At 39.5% G+C, this 21142-nt stretch overlaps 2 protein-coding genes across 9 annotated transcripts in view; both read right to left on the reverse strand.

Moving 5' to 3' along the window:
- Positions 1-11010, reverse strand: part of LOC121897459 (contactin-1a-like) — a 71176-nt gene extending 60166 nt beyond the window's left edge. For 2 of the 6 annotated variants that reach the window (XM_042411965.1, XM_042411968.1), the window contains exons 1-2: positions 10771-10938; positions 9657-9894 (exon numbers count right to left, since the gene is read on the reverse strand). The gene's annotated coding sequence lies outside the window, so the exon portion shown is untranslated. Of the gene's footprint in view, positions 1-9656; positions 9895-10491; positions 10509-10740; positions 10939-10962 lie in introns of those variants that run through there. The other 4 variants (XM_042411969.1, XM_042411966.1, XM_042411967.1 and 1 more) reach the window with 4 other exon arrangements.
- Positions 11011-17914: 6904 nt separating this feature from the next.
- LOC121897300 (neuronal cell adhesion molecule-like) overlaps positions 17915-21142 on the reverse strand; it is a 42891-nt gene continuing 39663 nt past the window's right edge. For all 3 annotated transcript variants that reach the window (XM_042411704.1, XM_042411705.1, XM_042411703.1), the window contains one exon: positions 17915-20130. In XM_042411704.1, coding sequence (XP_042267638.1) covers positions 19884-20130 — 247 coding nt within the window. In that variant the 3' untranslated portion in view covers positions 17915-19883. The remainder of the gene's footprint in view (positions 20131-21142) is intronic.

The raw sequence follows: 21142 nt of genomic DNA on the forward strand, positions 1-21142 counted from the left end.
GTTTGTTAGTGTGAAACGGAAAACCAACCTGTTTGTGGGTTCGCTCACACCGAATGCTAATGTTGCCCATATCAATGGGCTCTTCATGTAGAGATGCAGCCGAAGGCCCGGGAGCTCGGAGGCTGACCAGCAAAACACAAATACACCGGCAGCACAGCAAGAGAGCCAGAAGAGGACAGCGGCTGCCCACAGCTCAAAGCCTGCACCAGCCACAGCTTTTATTTCTGGTTACACTGATCTAAGGAATGAAGGGAGAGCTCCAAATGTTTTGTCCTTCTCTGTTTCTCATTACACCCCCCACACCCCCTTCTTTTGCTTCTCTCTCTACGCCTTTTCTCTCTCTGCCTTATACATAGCCAAAGAGCTGGACTGAAAAACAACAGGCATTCTAAATAAGTGTTGAATCAATACAGACAGGCTGCAGCCAGGCTCTGGTTATAATGAGCAGCATTAATATACAATCAGCTGGTCTGTAGGGGAGCACAACACAATGTTATAACTTTTAATCACTCCTACTTGTGCTAAGTATTTTTTTATTTTAAACAGTAAAAAAATTATACAATCCAAAATGACACAAGAGCAAACAGACATATGAAAAACAGCAGTAGTCACAAGCCATTTTTGAAATATTATGAGGCGTGCAGCATACAAAGTGATTCTAAGAACGCACCTCCACCTGCGTTCATAATTAGAGTCTAATCCCAGTACAAAGAGATAAGGACTTAGAGGTATATCTATTCCAAAAATATTTCTCAATCTTGTTTTGAACTGATAGCCCAAAAATTGCAAATTTAGGGCATGACCACAGAAGACGACTATATGTACCACAGCTGTTTTTACAATTCATACATAATGGAGAGTACATAGGATCATATTTACATCAAGTAGCTGGGGTTACATGTAGTCTGTGAATAATCTTATTTTGGATCTCAGGATTTTTTAGAGCATTTATTTTTCTTTGTATTCATTAAAATGTTTCCCCACATTTCATCACCAAGATGGGACCCAAAATCTTCCCCCCCGGATGTTTTACTACTGATAGTAGTGATATTAACAAACATTTGATCATATATACTTTCATATAATTATCATATACTTTCTTCCTTGATGAATAAGATTTCAATAGTATCTTTTCCAAATGATTCATGTACAGACCACTCTTATATATTGGTATGGATTGGATGTAATTCCTAAACTGTAGATAGCGGAAAAATTGTGCTTGAGGAAGGTTGAATTCAGTCCTGAGTTGTGAAAAGGATTTAAGAGTCCCTCCTAAAAACAGATCTTGGATTTTAGAAAAACCAGCATCCTTCCATGACTTGATTGTGCAAAATCAGGATATCATACAATAAGTGCAAAACAGAGTATTGATGTATTATCGCAAAGTGCCTACATTGGTGATTCCAGGTTTTGAGAGTATTTCTAACGGTAAAGTTTCCTTTCATCCCCTGTAGTGGAACTGCATTATTTACAAATGGTATGTCTGAAAGAACAGGCTCACACCCAGTAGTTTCCAAATCAAGAAATGTAGAATTAAGGTCATTTTTTTATCCATTCTCTGATGTATCTAATTTCTGAAGCCCGGTGACAGTACATTACATTGGGAAGTGCTAATCCTTCTTTGTCCACAGGTAATTGCAATTTCTCCAACTTAAGTCTAGGGCACTTATACTTCCACACAAATTTACAAATCATGCTATGTAGTGATTTAAACAACTTAACTGCGACATAATTAGGCAACATCTGCATTGGAGGTAATAGCCTCTGTAAAACATTCATCTTTATAATGGCTACTCGTCCATGTAGTGATATTGATAAAGGGCCCCATCTTTGAAGATCTCTTCTAATTCCATTCACCACTGGGTCTAGATTCATTTTTTTTATCATATCATCCAAAATATAAGAAACAAAAATGCCTAGATACCTGAACCCATTAGAAGACAACTGACAAGGAATGTGTCCCAATAAATCAGAGCATCTTAAATTTCCAACTGGTAATGCCAATGATTTCCCATAATTGATCTTATATCCAGAAAACAACCCAAACTCATTAATTGATAATAGCTGGGACTGAGGACATGGGATTACTCAGAAATGAAACAACATCATCAGCATACAGAGAAATCTTATGTAGTTTTTACTTGGTTTGAATACCAGTAACTGAAGTACTAGATCTAATAATTTCAGCTGAAGGCTCCATTACTAATGCAAATAATAAGGGAGATAAAGGGCATCCTTGTTTTGCACATTTACTTACTGTAAAAGGAGAAGACATTGCCCCATTAATGGAAACTGATGCTTGCTGTGCAGAGTATAGCAATTTGACTTAATCAATAAAACACTCAAAGAAAATAAATTTCAAGTTCTAAACAAATACTTCCACTCTATATGATTGAATGCTTTTTCTGCATCTAATGTTACCACTAAAGCATTGAGTTTCTTAATCTTAACATACTGTAAAATGCCCAATAGTCTCCTGATGTTTGAATACGAGTCATGACATGACCGTCCTGGTTATGTACCACAATTTTTGGTATAATATGTATAAGCCTAGATGGAGGGAGGAGGAATCGATCCCTTAGTGATCTGGAAGGTTCAGGAAATGACAGCGTCAAATACATAATTTAACAATCATATAGCCACATTTTTTGAAAATTTCCACCAAATAGGAATATCACAGGATATTTATGGATGAAACTGTGTTGCAAAGAAAACGTAAATCGAAAACAATTTGATAACATGAGCGGAAAATGACTATGGGTGGTCTCAGCAGTGGCATTGCAGGTAAACAAACAGGCTGATTGAATAATGGGCAGTGCAATAGCACTTGCTGAGGCCCCTAGTGCTATGCTTCCCATCTCTGCCAAGCATAATGGGATTTCTTGGGTTTAAATGCACTTCACTCACTCTGTGGAGCCAGTAGGAAGCTAAACTATTGATCCACAAACAATTTAGCTGTCCAGCTGTCCAGAGAGAGGGAAAACAGGACGCCCCTAAATGTATAATGAGGCTTCCCAAGAGCTCGGCCTCCTCAGTATTCGCTCCACGTGCCAGGAGGCCTTCGCCTTTGGGCTCTCTCCGTGATTAGCCCTCTATCCATATACTTTTCACACATACAGACCCCTCCACAGAGGGCTAGGGGTCAGCCAGCTAAAGAACTAGTATCCTTCTCACCAAAGATGTTTCTGATTAGTCTCAGAATCCCCTTTGACCTCTCAGTCCTTCATTATTTTAAACACACTACTGGTGGAGAATTCTTGACTCCAGTTTAGTATGCTATCACAGTAACAAGGCTGATCTGTCAAGGGTATACAGCAACCTTCATCACTATGAAGCAACAAACACTGGGTTTGCTTCTGAGAAAACAATATACACATGGAAGGTGATTGCATAAGCAGAGGAGTGTGGTTATGCTTGGGAGCCTTGAAATATGAACAAGCATGTAGATGAAATTGTGCACTTGTCTTCCACACATGCTCCAGCACCATAGCAACAGGCCTTGCTCAAAGGCCCCAGGAGTGGCTTGGCCCCAACGAGGAAGCTGCTTCTGTACCTAATTGGACAGTTTCCTGCACCATCAGGCTTGTTCTTTATCCCTGGCATTATAAGATAATAGCACAAACAGCTAAACGTACAGTAAGGTTTCACAATGCCATTATGAACACAGATATTAAATAGGATTAATTCCAAAACAATGCAGCCCATTACTGAGAACATCAATGATGAAGAATATAGAGGTAATCTAATCTTCAAAATGATGCTAAATGCTAGATTTCATGTTTAGTTTATGGAATAAAGTACTATATATCAGAGGGGGCATGGTTGTACTTTATATGCCAGCAACAAAGGCTATTATTTCTGTTATAACATTTTAATCATCCAAAATATCTCCTCTGGTCCATACAAAAGCTATCCTGTAATTTTCAGCTTGTTCAAAGGGCTTCACAAACAGTCTCTGCCATTCATTTTAATCTGGACTTTATGGCATATTTTATGCACTGTGAAAGAATTAAAAATACTTCAACATATAAGGAATTTACTTCTAAACATTGTAGAAGTTTACTATATTGCAGCACTCTGCTTGAAATCCCAGGGAATAAATCAGTCACACTCCACTGATTTTCAAATTGCATGAAATTGAACAGGACCAAAATAGCTTATAGCATTGTTTGACTGCGCAGCTTCTCAACAACACCGTAAACAATGTATCTGACTGCACCCGCGAAGGTGTAAAAACAGATGGCTCAAGACTCCCATGTGAGAAGTCAGTCCACTGTGTGTAACACAATATTTCTGCTCAGTGAAATGTTAAACAAATTCACAAGAGGTAATCTGACACTTTGAGGAGTAGTTTAATTAAGACCCATTCACGTTAAGATGCTTAAAATTAACTACTTAATTAGTAAAAACTGTCCTCTGAACTTGTTAACCTTGAAGTGCTGTCACTTTTACTTGTTATCATCATTAAATACAAACCTCTTTACTAGCTAACAACGACCAAAATGCAATTAGCTATTTGATGAGCAAATAACTCTTGATATCATTGTGGAAATTGAATGCATCCTTGTAAAGCCAGATAAGGTTTGCCCTCCTAATTAACAAACAAACAATTTTCTGTGCTGACATTGTAATGAAGGATGTGCACAAAGTCAAATATTACCAGTAAAAAGTTAAAAAGGTTGATTATGGTGTTAACTGAAATTAGCCGGTGAATGGCACACATTTGTAATCTCCTTCTAAATGAGTCCATAAATCCCAAAAGATTTACTTTGATTGTAAAGTATAAAAATATCTCAGAGAATACCAAGCGACAAATCAGAGAAAAGAAGTGAAATCTTGTTAGATGTAACCTAGTTACAGATTTTAACTGCTACTGTTAACTGTTAAAAATAGCTAATGTTACGTCTCAAATTCATCAACTTTAACTCATTATTTTAAAATTATCAGACACAAAGATGCCCTGGAACCAATAAAGTAAAAGTTAAGGTCCAAAAAAGGAAACATGCTGTTTCAAAACAATGGTTGGTATTGAGAGTTGTCTGTCATCTGTCATCTTTGTTTAGTCAATCTTGATGATTTCTTTCTCAGTTTCATTTCAGTTCTGGTTTTGAGAGATTAAACTCTTCAATTGCCCCAACAGGCCACTGACAAATCCTTTGTGTCACTGAACCTGTAACTTCCACCCACTGCGTGATAACACTTTGATGACATTGATCAATGTCATCCCATTTCCTCCTGTGAGTGGCAGGACGAGATACCAGACAATTCCTGAACACTACCTGCTTGTCCAGTGCACATTATCTTAATGGAAATGGATGGATCTGATTTAGAATGAGACTTTGGTAGACAGTGGAGGAACCATGTGAGTCACCAAGGAGGCTCAGCACTTTATCAACCAACAAAATCACACTGATAAAGAGAAAGGGAACAGACTAAATGTTCTAAGATAAAAGACACTTTACGTTATATCTTGAGGGGAGTTCGATTTTTGATGTTTTCACAATCAGGCTATTTATTCAAAAGAAATTTTTCACTTGACAACAAATGAAGAACTTTTTTTCCCCAGAAGCTTTAATGTTATAAATAGACAAAAAGCCAGCGGTTGCTGTATCATGTAAATCTATTTTTATCTTCAACAATGTGCTGCATTTGTGTAAATCACTAAAAGGCCATTTATAAAGGCTGTATTGTATCCTGATCATAGATATGGGAGATACAAATCATGCAGCAAAGCTAGATCAGTCACATACATGCATGTGTGTGTGCACACTAAAACAACTTCAATTCGGTGTTGCTGAATAATTAATCATATAGTGTTTGGCATTAAAAGTAACTAGCCTCCTGAAGTGCTGGGAGCAACTTTTTGAGATCATTAGATTCAAGTAGGCAGCAGTGGCCCCAGAGAGAGAACATCTGCCCCGGCAGCAAAGCCTTATTCGATCAAAAAAAGAAAAAGAATGATACAAGAGGTTCTACACATATATGTAGGCTGCTTTAAAAAATACAGCTAGATACTTGAAGCTGAAACTAACAGTTATTTGAATTACCACTTAATCTGTGGAATTATCTCAACTAATTGTTTGGTCTATAAAATAGCAAATAAATGCCCATCACAGTTTCTTCGAGCCTATGATGTCATCTTCAAATGTCTTGTTTTGGCCAGTTTGATATCACATCAGACAAGATATAAAATTGATTATCAAAATAGTTATCAATAGATTTTCTGTCATTCGACTAATTGATTAATCGACTAATCGTTTCAATTCTAAACTACATAGCTATCTTCTCTACCTGTTGGCATTACAAAGCAGAGAATTTTGAAAAAAATGATAGTAACACAAACCATTAAATATCTAAATAACATTAAGTACATTTACATTAGCATTATAGCTTAGTCTAACAGTACACAAATTAGATGGATGATCAACAAGTGGGATACAAATTCGTACTGTGCCAATAAGTTTTTCCCACTTAGCTCTGTCTCTCCACGTAAGATCTATAGGGTCACATGCCTGCAGATAGCAGAGAGCAGACCACAGTGGGAGAATCAATGGCGGGGCTAGTGCTAGTCCTGTATACAGGCAGCCAGGGATGGCAGATGGGGACTGAGGCCCTTTCTCCTCCTCAGGCATGAACAGAGGAGAGGTCTGTCTCCAGGCAAACACAGAAGACGTCATGTCCCCGCCTAACTGCCGTACCATTAGTGGATCTCGCTATTGATCGCCGGTGTGTAAATTGCTTAGCAATCTAAAGGAAGCATCAAGATACGAGCATACATGTTTTGTCAGCAGGATAGAGAGATGCACTTGTACAGGCACTGAGGACAGCTGCAGCAATTAAAGCTGGTGTGTGTGTGTGTGTGTGTGTGTGTTTCTACACATAAATGTTCACGTGCAAAGGCTGCCTTTCCTTGATATATCCTATCCTACTGCATTTATTTTAACAATGACACAAGTCTACAGGACGTATTCCCTCCAGCGTGACTGACACTGAATTTGGTGCGACAGAACAAACAGTGCCTAACAAACTAGCCCTGCTGCCAAATGCCAATGCTGCCAATCAGTTTGGAGTCTTTTCAGAATCACACGTAAAATCTACCTTCCTTTGTTCAGATAATGCTTTGACTTTGACTCTTTGACTCTCCCCCAAAAATGTGTTACCCAGGGCTCGGAAGGACACAAATCTAATCTCCTAAAATGACTATAAAATTACCTTAATCTTAAATGGCAAACATCCAAGGTTCTGCTTTGAGAAACCAAATGGCGCTGATTAAATTAAGGCAGTAAAAGTCCCTGGTAAGGATATGGTGATATGGAAAAATTCTTGTCTTGCTGAATATAATAATGGTAAAAGCAATCTCTTTCACCCTCGTGCCCACGTTCACAACATTACAAAGCACTGCTGACAAAAGTGAAGTGAGTAAGGGGAGGTTGAAGACAGCTCTACTTTTTGCCTCAGGTAAGGTTACCCTGTCCACCTCAATACGTGACAGATGTGTGTGACTGAAGCTTCAAACCAAAGGAGAAGTAAGTGTATGGTTATGTTGAGTCATTTCACTGTGACACTAATGGAGGCTGAGGCAGTAGCCTTGAAATGCATCACAGAACAGTCACATCTTGCAGGGCATTGTGTTATGTAAAAAGTTCCTCATCAGGCAGCCCCCGACAAGCCGCTGTGACCCTACAGGAAATGTGCTGGCAGTGAACAACTTATTCAAAAATTCAAAGCTCTATATTCAGACGTGTTTTACTGTAGAGCAAGGGGATAAAAATGTACAATCCAGCTTTGGACGTAGTAGGTTAGCCTACTTCTGAGCAGAGTAAATTCAGTCACCTGGCATGAAGGAGACCATCTGTCCTCAGGGTGAACACAGGACAGCAGAACATGCATTAGCAGCAGCCAAGCTTACAAGATTCATAAAGTGCTCCACCTGACAGGCGGCCATTGGAATCCCTTTGACACTTTGTGCCACATTTTATGGCTCTGATTCAGTCAGTGCAATCACACAGTTGAGAATCTCACATATGGCACTGAATAGCTAAAAACATACCAAAAAAGCTTAAGATGAAGGTAAAAAATATTTAGGTCTACAGTGCGCAGAGGTTTAAATGTTCAGACCTGATCATCTGAAGATACACACATATTTATCTAAATTGGATAAAGACTAATTGGCTAAGTAACAGGTGTGGGGGCACACAATAGGTTCTTAACACAATATCAATTAAACTCTTCATAAACAACATTAATATGCAATCTGGAACCAATAATCATCAATATCAGGTTCTGATTCAGTGAGCTTTGCCCTTCACAATTGAGAAAAAACAATTATAAAACTGTAAATAGCAAATAAATAGGCCTTTTAGATGTCATATTACCCTTCTGGCTTGGTATTATTTATGAAACCATGAGTCACAATTACAAGTTCTTTAGACCACAATGAAAAGTTGTGGTGACTTCTGGTGTCTGTTACAGTGGACTAAGTCATGCACTCAAGCAATAACTGCCATTGTTCTGACAACTATTACAGTGCTTTCTCTAATTATCGACCCATACACGATCATGTGGTCATGAAGACAAACATCCTCAGTTGCAGATAGACTTCACAGTGTGCTAACTCACAGTGTCCAGAGCCACAGCAGCTATTAAATGAATACCAATGTAATATTTTTAAAAGCAAAGATTCACATTTTAGATTTTTGTAGCTCACTAAAAATCAGAGCACAATTTCATGACTTGTTTGAAGGGTATGTGTGGAAAACCTCCATCATCCTTATTCACCATGTCATCATCAATAATTTTTCTACATGATGAAGGCCCTCTTCCCTCCCTCTCAAGGACCTCTCTAGGTCCCTAAACCTCACTTTGGCAACATGTAGCATGAACAATTTCTCTCCACTGAAGCCTAGTCTGGTGAGTCAGGACGCGCCCATGACACCTTCTCCAGCACCTGACATCCTGACAAAATAACCCTGGCTGCAGTGAGCCATTACTAAGCATTATGGCTCAGTCTGCCAGTAACCATGACAGAGCCGCACCATATGCCTCAATCAATCACTAACACATGGACATGCGTTTTAGTTCCATCCCAGATGAAAGTGTTTACAGTCGTCGGGTGCTTCCTAATCTCTTGGCTAGAAGGCAGGCGGCAGTTTCAATCATCGGTATGTGCGGCGCTATTAGGCGCTATGGCCTCTGGCGTGGTCTAATTAATGCTGAATCTAATACTGAGGCTTAATATTTTACGGCAGATGTGATATATATAAGGTTGAAAACATACAGATCATCTTTACATCTGCTCAGTGCATCGACTATTTTTTTGGGAGGGAAGTGCCTGCCAGGATGTTGCAGCGGATCATGCATCATCCCCACCACGCCACGACAAGTCTGATTCTGCAAGCACAGTATCTCTCTGCATCTGTCACCACGACACACACAAAATCCCGCATAAATGCAATTTCTTCGAATCCAAATCGTTAACATTTCTGCACTGCGGACGGCTGCATAAGCTCCATCCCATCCGCGCATCCATCCCACTCAGCCTCTTGTAAACAACACTGATTTCCCAGCTGTCAAAAATGCAGTTAACGGTTTATCTGCAAATTATGTCTAACAGTCAGTTTTCACTATTATCCACCCAGTGCTCCCAGTGTCCTTACCTTCTGTAGCGGGCAAACGCGTCCGTCCGTCTGCGTGTCCTTCACGATGCTCGCACCTGCTCAGCACCGCATCGCCGGGCGCTCAAGAGCGGGGAAAGAAACTGACAGAGCCGCGGTCCTGTCCCCGTGGATTGGATGAAGGGTTACGACTGTCAACTTAGGGGGGCGCTAGACGAGCTTTTTCCCCAGGACCATGAAGCAGTGGCTCAGTGAAGGTCTCCCAGAACATGAGGATGACCTAACCAACATAGGAAACAAGTTCATGCTTATAAAACAGTTCAAATGTCTCAATCAACACCTTTTAAAGTTGATTTAATGATCCAACTTTGCTCCAATATGTGAGCTAAACTGGCTGGTACCATTTAGGGGTTGGCTTTGGTCTAGTACAGATTATAATTTATAGTCATCCACTATTTTATTATAATATGAACATTTTAAAGGGGGTATTAAAAGTAAGGTATTCTATTATAACGTTAGTTGTAAAGCTTGCTTTTTATGTCGGGGCAGTGAGCTATTATGTCTATTTTGCACTTGTCTATTATGCAGCACTGTTTTCTCTCAAGTCATAAAATCTCAAAAAGGGTTAATTGTGTCCACGGGCTCTTTCCATTTTAAGAGTTTTCTCGTGAAATAGAGCGTCCATGTTAAGCTGAAAGCATGTTTCAAGTTTATTTGTCTTCATCACTCTGCTATTTTAATATCTATTCAAAGGCTAAATGTAATGTCATTAGGGAGAGAGAGAGAGACAGTTACAGTAACTTTACATGCCATTTCCAATGTAATATCAATCATAGAAATGTATTAAACAATAACTTAAAAAGTCAGTTGTTCACACTTCTGATAAAAAACGCAGAACAGACTCTCTCTTGCTAAAACCTTTTGGTTGACAGGTACTGTTAACGTTAGCTAAGCTAAGTCACGCGCAGACGTTAGCAACTATTACCTAGCAACAACATCAATTTCAGGTTGCTAACTAGCAGTCTTGACTATTCAGTTTTTGATTTTAAAAAAAAGGTAAGGTTAGGTTGCCTAAATTTCCTCCCTTGTAGCAAGAAAACATCAAACCACGCTAATGTTAACTTACACAACCATCACCTAGAAAAAAGTTGTTTACTTTGACATCCAGCAGCAGCAGCATCATAGAGGAGCAAATAATATTCATCGAGATCGTCTTTCTGGACCTCAAGTGAATATAAATCTAATATACATGCTCCTTTTAACTCTTGTTTAGTCTCCACCAAGCCCTCAGAAAATATCTGGGTCTTTATGATTGAGGCTCCACTGTGTTCACCAGCCATCCACTTACTTTGTCTGATGTTTTGTGTTAGGCAGGGTTCCTTTATTTATCTATCTATCTATCTATCTATCTATCTATCTATCTATCTATCTGTCTATCTGTCTATCTATTTTGGCATTGGGAAGGGTGCATGCAGACAGTTCATAAAAGCTTTGATGCTGAGAGCAGCTGCTAATGGGAGTTTATAATATGAGCTGTTGAAACTCAACCATTAAATAAATGTAGTCATAAAGCTAAAAGCTAGTAGTTGCCAAAAATACCCTTAGAGCCGCAGAGTTGAGTATCAATTCTCCATAATTTTACCCTTTTAGTTTCCTTTTCAGTATTAATATCAATAAGTGTCAATAAGTATAAGTGCCTGTATCTTAAACAGTGACATATCTTCACTAAAGAGATAACAAAGATGATTTTTTTATAAAGAAAATGTGCATAGCTCAAAATGCAATGTTGATCATTTGGTTCTTGTGCAAAAAAAAGTCATTCTACACATGCTTTATGTCTTTAGTTCTCTTAAATTAACACCATTCAGACATTTCCTGTCCATTCCTCACCTGCTCACCAGTTATCCTCAGTGTGGTTCCCCTTCCATCACCTGACCAATCTCCTACTTAACTGTACACACCTGCTTCCCATTAGTTATCAGCCCCAGTATTATACTGTGCACCCCCCCATCAAGCATTAACCTTTTTTATCAGATGGTCTATTGTATGTTGCCTCAGCTTTTGCCCTATTTTTGCTCTCTGTCTATGCCCTCTTGACTGTTTTTAAGACATGTCTATCTGCCAAGCTTACTTTCTTTGTTTTTGCCTGATTACCTTCCCAGTAATAACTCTATTTATTTATTTGTTGGTTCAGTAAAGCATGTTTGTGCCCTTCAGCCTGTCTCACTCAACTGCCTCAGTGTACAATTAAGTTGTCATCCTCCCTGATTCTCACAAAAATACATATAAGGGATATAAAAAAAATGACTCAACATTGTGTTTAACAGGCAAAACTTGAAGCATATCTAAATATAAAACTGTAAATCCCAACAGGCTCATTTAGATTGTTTATTTTACACTACATAACAACATGTGTGCACCCGAGAAGCTCAAGCTATTTTTGAAGAATAAGATCCTATAAAAACTGTTTACAGGGATTTCTGAATTTTCTCAAGTAGCCTGAACATCTTCTTCTGGAAATGTATGTTGTTGTGAGGTTGTTTTCTCAGGCAAAGTATTTTTTTTTCAATGTTTTGAGCACCACAAAAAAAAGTAATTACATTTTTTGGTTATAGTGGCAAAACTTCCAGAGGCAGGAATCTCAAAACTTCAGCAGATAACAACAAAACTATCTGCATGACTAGACATCATTTGGTGTAAACGAGAAGCTAGTGTGACTGGAGCCTGCATGTTAAATGTCAGCCTGTTTTTCATCAGGCAGATATCAAAAGGGCACCTCCACTAATTACAACGCTGTGCCCATGTGTCAGTCCAAACATGAGACTATCTCAATCCCCTGGGATTAGATTTAAATCTTGGATGCAAACACCACACAGCAAATAATAATCTGTTGTGGTGGCGGCCCATAAATAATGCAGGAATCTTTGAGAAAGAGCAGGGTAGAATTAATTTAAGGACTTAGTCCCCTTGAATGAATTTGGGGAAACATATCAAAGAAGTACTTTTTAATGTGATCAGAAACTGACTTAACATGAAGGTTACAGCTCTATATCAAGTCGAGTGTTGCTGCTTTGTTCCCTAAGGCTGTTATTATTCTGACTTTTCATAAAATAATATTGTTTATTTTGAGTTGGTGTTCATACACAAGAAAAAAAGGCATTATTTTCAGCTCAGGGGGACGTATTTGGAAAATATGTCAGTCCACAAAAAAAAAAGCCAAGCCAGAGGGATCCAGTAACACTGAGGAAATACACAACATCCAAATAGAGCGGCATGATACAGGGCCCAAAAGGATATTATTTTGTGTGTAGGTTATCCAAGATCTATGTGTATTCAACCCTCAGACAAACACTTTTGTTCCTCTTACAACATGCAGTGCAAATAGAGACAGATCCTGCTGGTGAATAACACTGTTACAAGACCGGTCTCTGGGGTAGATAAGAGGAACAGCAAACACCCCGCTGTCTGGAGGAAAGAATAGGTGGCTGTCATCTATCTGCGTGGTAGAAGAGGAGGAGGAAGAAGAGGGAGGGGGTAAATGTGATTTAGCCCCAATGATCTTCACAGGGGATCATGGAAAGGTAACCCCCCTCCCCTACGCCACCCCTCCCCAACCATCCATCCAACCAGTCCAAATACGCATGGGATGTGGTGGGGGGCGCATGGGGAATAGGAATCAGGGTGTGGAGAGGATTATAATCCCGGCGGTGCTATCATGATAAAATGAGGGGTGGGGGGGGGGGGGGATAGAGAGTGTTAATATCAGATCGATAGAACAAAGCACACTCACTTTATGTAGCATCCATCCAAGAGGAGAGGAATGATATGTGTCACCATATCAGCTCACTGTCCCTCCCACCTCCCTTCAGCCTCTTTGGGTTGTTAGAAGTACTGGTGACGAAATGATACCTTTATACTGGAAGGGGTGATTTCCCCTTTACAGTTGGGGTGTTCAATTTCAGGCAAAAGGAACCTAAGATTCGGACTCAGAACAGCTTGGTCTTGGCAGATGTGGGTGGGTGTGTGTGTGTGTGTGTGTTGGCAAACTGTTCGTCAGCCATATGGAAATGTCACAGAGTAATCATAAACAATTATCCTCCCCAGCTCTCAGAGCATCAGAAAAGGGCAAATTTACATAAGACACAAAGGCTCTGCCACTTACATCTAAGGAACAGACGCCCTGCAGCTCAGCACACACTTAAAAAATACCAGAAACTAAATGATGGTGTTTTTCTAATACCTGCCTTTGATATCCTTCATTCTGTGTAACGTCTTATTGGGAGGCTTGTAGATACTGAAAGATCACATCCTTCGCTTGAGCATGTGGTATGCAAATGATTCGTTTAGAGAGCTCCCAGGTTGCTTAAAAACAGGACATCACAACGAGACAGTGTAACGATTCCCCCCCACTGAAAGCAGACTAGAGGTAGACATAAAATCACCAGTAGATCAATTCAAACCAGGCTTTCTGCCCAGCAGTAAATCAAGGAGCTGGACTGAGAGGAGGTGGGGGAAAGATAATGGATGCTATGGCAGACATAGAGCTGACACAGAATGAATCCACTGAGAATTGGATGAGGAATGAGAGGATGGTGGGAGGGGTCGGTATGGTGGAGCAGCAGGAAGGGAGAGTAGGGGGTTGGGTGGAGTTCATAAGGGTAATAGGGCAGCTGCTTGTTTGGTGGCAATGATCACCAATAAACGGACAAATAATGTGATTCTGTTGCCATGAAAATAAATACCCATTGTAAATGAGGACTGGGGATGTCAACAAAGGGTCAAATAAATTCAGCTTTTCAGGCTTTTGGCTAAAATATAAGATAATTCAAAAAATTGAGATTTGAATACAGTATTGAATGAGTTACAGTAGGTATAGATTTTGCAACTGTGGCAGATATCTTCCCTCAACATAAAGTGTAATATTTTCATTGCAGGCTTTGTGCAACTTAAATCAAAAATTTTCAATAAATAATGTCACTGCATCAAATGAGCCTGTTGCTCATTTCAGCCATTGTAATTGCCTCAGTATCACTAGGTGGCAGTAAAGTCAAGAGGGAAAACCTGTCAAACAAAAATCATCATTCAGTAGCTGAAGGTCACCAGGTCTTTCAGATCATTACTGCTGAGCATGGTTGTAATAATAAAGACATTATTCCAGCCAGCTGCAGTTCATGTCGATGCACCCAATAAAATTCTCCTTGGGTTCATTTTGGCAGAAGAAAAAAATGTATCAACCCCAATTCATAAGTATCTGCTGCAGCAATCTATTTTTAATCGCTCCTATTATTAAATGCAAACTATCCTGTGAAATATTCCCTAACAACTTTACCCAGGAAAATGAATTAGTGTACCTGAGTGAACAGAAGGCGAAGAGTCCTTGCCAGAGGGGGAGAAAGTATTTCCAAGACACCAGATACCAGACTTACCCGCTTCCTGACACCAACACTGTGTGATAATGCACCAGATGGTGAGCCGCTCTCTCGCTATTACCCTGACAATATGACTGTAATCGAAATGGAAGTGCCGCAAGTGTGCGCCAAGAAGATGGAGTCCAACTGTCGTGTTCCATAAGGCTTTTCTATAGCTGCTTCACACTAAGGAGACTGAGGCAGGTGTAGGCATCCATATTTACTAAGTTCTCAGCTCCTGCTCACTCACTGTGCAGGGTATCATTGCTGCTCATTGCGCATTTAAAGGATGGGTTAACAGTTTTTCAAGTCTGTCTTAAAACATTATTCAAGTGCCCAAATGAACATTGAAATAGGTTTTTCTTGTCATAATCATTCCTCCTGTTCATACTAGCCAAAAAACGATCCCTTCCTGATGCGCTTACAATGCACGTGATGGGGGACGAAATCCACAGGCCTCCGTCTGTATAAGAACGTATTTAAAAGTTTATCTGAAGCTAATATGAGACTTCAGCCATTCAATTTGGTCAAATCAAGTAGATATCTTTCAACGTTACAGTCTTTTTAGTGCCCATGTCAGCTCAAAAGGGAAACATTGTCCAAGGAAATGCAAAGAGGGAATTTTAGGCTAAAAAGACTATAAATGTGGCAGATATCCACTTGATCCACTCTTACAGTGTTCATATAGGTACCTGACTGTTGTTTTAAGACAGACTTGAAAACTTGTGAACCTATCCTCTAAGGAAGTAGGTGTGTGTGGTGTGTTATGCATTTTTACATTGCCCTTACCTGCCTCTGTGTTTTAAGTTTTGGAGGGCTAAAATCTGAGTATATTTGGTATCATTTCCTTCAAATACATACACAGTACCAGTCAAATGTTTGGATACACTTTCTCATTTAAGGGAATGAACTTTTGACTGGTACTGCAGCTCTAAATATATCTCAGGCATGTGTAGCAGGAGATGGTATCAGTCCATTGCCAACACACACACACACACACGCGCACACACTAGCTTGCAGCATTTCTTATTTTCTTGCTTTAAGGGTGTAAAATTATAATCGCTTCTGTGTAGCATACTTAAATGGCATGTGTTATGTAATGAGTCATTTATTCTTACATTTTCTAGCACCAAGACTGAATAACTGGCTTTTTATGACTCATCAAATCTCACGCTTGCCTGTTAACATTGGGATTTGAAAATAAGGGGAATTTTTGCCCCGGGCCACCCCACCACTCCTACCACTGTCTGCATGCCCCTTCCATTTAGACAAGGGTACACACAGTGAATCCTAAAATCATCACTAGGCAACCACTTGCTTTAAAATATCAGTGCAACAAGAACTGGGTTAACTGGTTCCTACATTAAGTAAGTGACTACAATTAGGTGGTCAGAATCAGACACGTGGTTGAAAGTGAAATGCTGTGAACATCCTTGCATTATATAAATGAAAACACAAAAGGGCATATTAATTCAGCACTTACAAGTTTATTTATGTATTAGGCTACTTGAATGAGGATATGTATACATCACTTACACATTATGCTTCAATTGTGATTTTTAAGAGAAGCTACTGAGCCAGTTGGTAGGAGAGAGTGATTACAAAAATGTATGGGAGAGATAGGGTGAGTGAGAGGCTCACATCGCTTTTCCCTCCATGTGATACACTAAAATCTGTGTGGCATATTTAAAAAAAGCATGACTTTGACCGAGGTTGGTCTTCAGTAAGTACGGGTAATCCTCCTCCCATTTGGTGAGACACTTGCACAAACTTTTAGCCTTTCTGGCAGGTACTCCATCCCTCTAACATTCATCATCCATCCTTGAGTTCTTCTTCTTCTTGTTTTATTGGCATGTGCCATTATATTTTTACAGTCTATGGTTTGATTGAATGACTTCTCATCAATAGATGCTAATGTTCTACATATGTTACCGCCAACCCATTTATTTATTTATTTTTTTAGAAAGGTTATAGTTACTACAAGGAACTTTTAACTGGTTATGAAACAGTCTCACGATGCCTCTGATGCCTCTATATAAAAACGAGACCATCAGCGAGAAGATTGGTTATTTCTACGTGGTTATTCTAAATGCCTGCCACCGGGTCAGATTCCTTGCAAAATTAGACAAAATGATTTACAGCACACAGACCAGAAGAGCCTTTGTATACATTACATGTAGCATTGTAGCATGAGGGATTACAAAGACTAGGTAGTGCTAGGATGAGGGGTGGACAGGGGGAGGACATTTCTCTTTGTTTGCTAACATTAAAAGTAAAGTTAGACTTGTTGTTTGCTTCCCAACTCATAGAGTGCAAGCGAGCTTAGAGCACGAGAGCGAGCAGTGGTGGTTGAGTGAGCTAGAGAGTGAATGAGGAGAGTGAGTGGCGGTGTAGCAAGAACAAAGGAGTGAATCTGAGATATAAAACATTATATTCTGATTGTTTCACAGCTCTGCATAACCCTGCAGGAAGGCGCTGCATTGCCAGATTTGGTGGTGAATGCAGCCTTACATTAACCTTATATGTACTAAAACAAAGTTTACTTCGCTTCACCATCACCACCTTCTTTCATTCGCTTCCAAAACAAATGCACACGCTAACCAAGATGTTACTGTATGGTGTTCATGGGAAATGCAGTCTTCATTCCATGAAAATACTACCCCTTTTGTCCACAGGGGCTGCTAAAATCAACATAAAGTGAAAGTTTGTTGTACAACTTTAAAAATATGGGAGATCTATGGGAAAACATTTGAACAGTGGGAGAGAAGGGTAAAATACGGGAGAATTCTGAAAAAAACAGGAGGGTTGACAGGTCTGCTGATGTAATACAGAGCGTCTCTCATTTCGAGAGGGGGACAGTGACATTTTGAGTGAAGAGTCTGAAAACTGATATTAAAGCAGATAATTATTTATTCATCCATTATATTTCCAGTAGCTTGAATTTCATACTTGCACTAAAAGAGAGAGAAACTTAAATAGAGACAAAGAAAGCATTTTGTTAGTACAAATCTGTTTCTTAAATACAAAAACCATTTGCAATACTGTCAGAAAAAGAGTATCATTTTGGCAGTACTTTTACTGCGTAAAACCAATACAAATCAGAATAATATAATTCTTTGCATCAATTAATGTTGTATACCCTACATGTTGTTGTACTATACCAAAGTTATGTAACTTCAGAAATAAACTTGTTGACAAGCAAATCAGAATACGATCAGAATTCAAATTTATGTGCATTTTTCTGTCCAGTTAGTTACAGTACAATGTACACTGTGCACAGCAAGAAAAAAAGAATATATATATATATATATATATATATTCTCTACAAGTTATCTATATTTAATACAGTCCTATCAACAAGTTAAACCATATCATGCACAATATTGCCTCTTAGGCTGCCTTATAAGCTGCTTGTCCCTGTACAATCAATCAAGGTATTTACAAATTCAACAAATATTCTACATGTCTTAAAAAAAATAAAACTTGATGCAAGTTAAGAGAAAAGAAATCTTGATCCCATCTGAAGGCCCTCAAGTGTAGTTAGTACAAGTGAACAAATTTTGCCTAATAGAAATTGAATAATGTACCGTATCAGCACACACACAGACACGCAATCACAGATATCCATACATTCATACATTGCAGAAATATATAAGCGGGTACTCTACATGATGACTGCAGACTTTCAAAGTGCACCACACGTGGTTTTAATAATGTTTTACTTTGATCCAATGTGGGTGCGTTTAGCTTCTTGGAGGAATCAAAGCCTTTCCTTGGTCTCAAGGCATTGGGAACCGTCTTTAAAAAGAAAAAAAGATGACAAGAGTATATGAATTATTCCTCTCTCTACAAAGTCCTCTTCTCAAGCTTATCTTATCTCCTTGGGTGTAACTTGTGCAGTCCTACTACAGTCTCTGTTCCAGTCGCTGAACTCTGGAAAGAGACTTCAGAATGGAATCAGCGTTTGAAGAAAAGGCACTACCTGCTGAAGGACGACCCCAGCAGCACTGCAGGGACTGAGGCAAGCTGTCGCACTCTCAGCATTTCCCACTGGCCTTCAGATCAAGCTCAATAAGTGGAGGTCACATGCAGGGCAAAGGTTATGAGGTCATATGACATGCCATGCAGCATTTTCAGCTTCCTCCTTTATACTGTAGGTGCAGTTGGGGCATTCAACAGAGCGGTGACAGATGAGGATGTATCGATGCAGCAGTCTCAGGCATGCTGCGTGTACTGCTCCCAATAGTCAGTTTACAGACAGTTCACTTTATATATATACACTGTACATGATCTGCCTTGTGCACGGTAAATGCATGATGGAATTACACAAATGAATTACAGTATTAAATACAGATTCCTGTACAAGCTTCTGTGTTGGAAAAAAATACATGGAGTAATAGTCATTTAGACACTGATTACTATTTGAACATAGTAGATAATATAATAACCAATAACAAAAACAAATATAGTTCAGACGAGCACTGCATAGTCCATAAGAGATTCCTGGTAAAAATGCAACGCTTGTTAATCTCAAAGTGTTAATTAATATATGGTTTTAGGTCATATCAGGTAATACATGCACTGTTAAAATCAGATGTCTTGTTCAACTACTTCTTATTTCTTTCCTACTGTAAATGCTGCTTTGGCTTTAATGAGCCATGGGTTTCCAAGCTTCTCCATAAAGATTTCCAAATGAAAAGGTAGATGTCTTTAATGAGTCGTCTGCGTTTCACGTGTCAAATGTGGCACCGGGAAGGGGCATGTGATTGTGAAGCCATGCGGTGTTGGGACAGCCTTTAAGAGAGATGTGGGGATTGAGCAGTCAGCGCAGCCCCTCAAATTGGTCTGTGAGACTGATTGGCTACACAAAGGAGTTCAAGGAGTTCATGGCGTTAATAGGGGATGGGGCCTCCGAGCTCTCATGGCCCTCAGCAGTGTCCCTGCTGGCACTCTTTCCGCTATACTGGCCGATAAACGAGCCATCCTCGTTGAACTGTCCGTCTCCTCCTTCCCCGTAGTCAACTAAACTGTCGTCACTGTCGTCTCTCTTAACTGTCCCATTAGATGGCGTGCGGCTTCCTTTTAATGGTTTATGGTCCTCATTGTCACTGAAGGAGAAAATAACATGCAGGTGTTAAAGGTGAGATGATGTGACAGATGCAACAAGGAGATTAGTGATCACTTTTTTAGATGGAGCACTGAACTGCCGATAGTTAATTTTACCACAACCTACTGTAAATGTGGTAGGTGATGGTAAAAGTGTTTTGCTGTTTAAAAATAATTTTGCTCTTCACTCATGAAAAAGTGTAAACTCAGCAAGTTTCATTAAAATGTATTCTCTGCTATGCAACAGTGAACATTCCCGCCCACAGCACGAGAAGCAAATTTGAATTTGGCTCGCTCCATGTCTAAAAAACGGTATCGGTATGAATGATTAGTTGGTTTCCATCAGGCAACAGGGGAATAAATCTCGAGCAATCATACCCTGTTCAAATTCCCCCTGAAACCAAGTACGTATGAAGTGGTAAATGTGCTGTTTGACAAAAGCATTTCCTCCCGCAAGACAGAGGTTGTGATGAAAAACAGAAAATCCAAGGCAATGATGTGAATAAAAGTCGGAAAGCAAGGTTTCAGCCAAACATCCCCCAAGGCAAGCATGATAATAATCACAAATTGGCAAAATGCATGAGAAAAATCTGCAAAGAAAGTTTTCTTTGGATATCAGATAGTCGAGAACATTCCACATACATGAGTTGTGAACGTCAATGAGATAAGGTCACAAAGCCATCACAATGTTGTAATGTTGCATGTTCTTGAATTTAAATGTAATAGATAATAATTAGTCTGTAAAAGATAACAGATAAATAAGATAATTCTATGCACCGTACATGATGAAGGCTTTATGACCAAATATCAAACTTGATGACAGCCGTGAAAACCTGGGATGCTTTTATAACGAGCGTTTTTCTCCACAGTGACTTGACTATCCACCGACCCTCCACACATGCTAGACTTACAGAACAATGACCTTTAACCCCGCCCCCGCCTCCCCCACCCACACACACATCATCACCCTTACCTTTCCTGAGACCTACACCCTTGCGACCAGATGGAGAGATC

Source organism: Thunnus maccoyii, chromosome 5, assembly GCF_910596095.1.
Source record: "Thunnus maccoyii chromosome 5, fThuMac1.1, whole genome shotgun sequence".
In the NCBI taxonomy this organism is placed as follows: Eukaryota; Metazoa; Chordata; class Actinopteri; order Scombriformes; family Scombridae; genus Thunnus; species Thunnus maccoyii.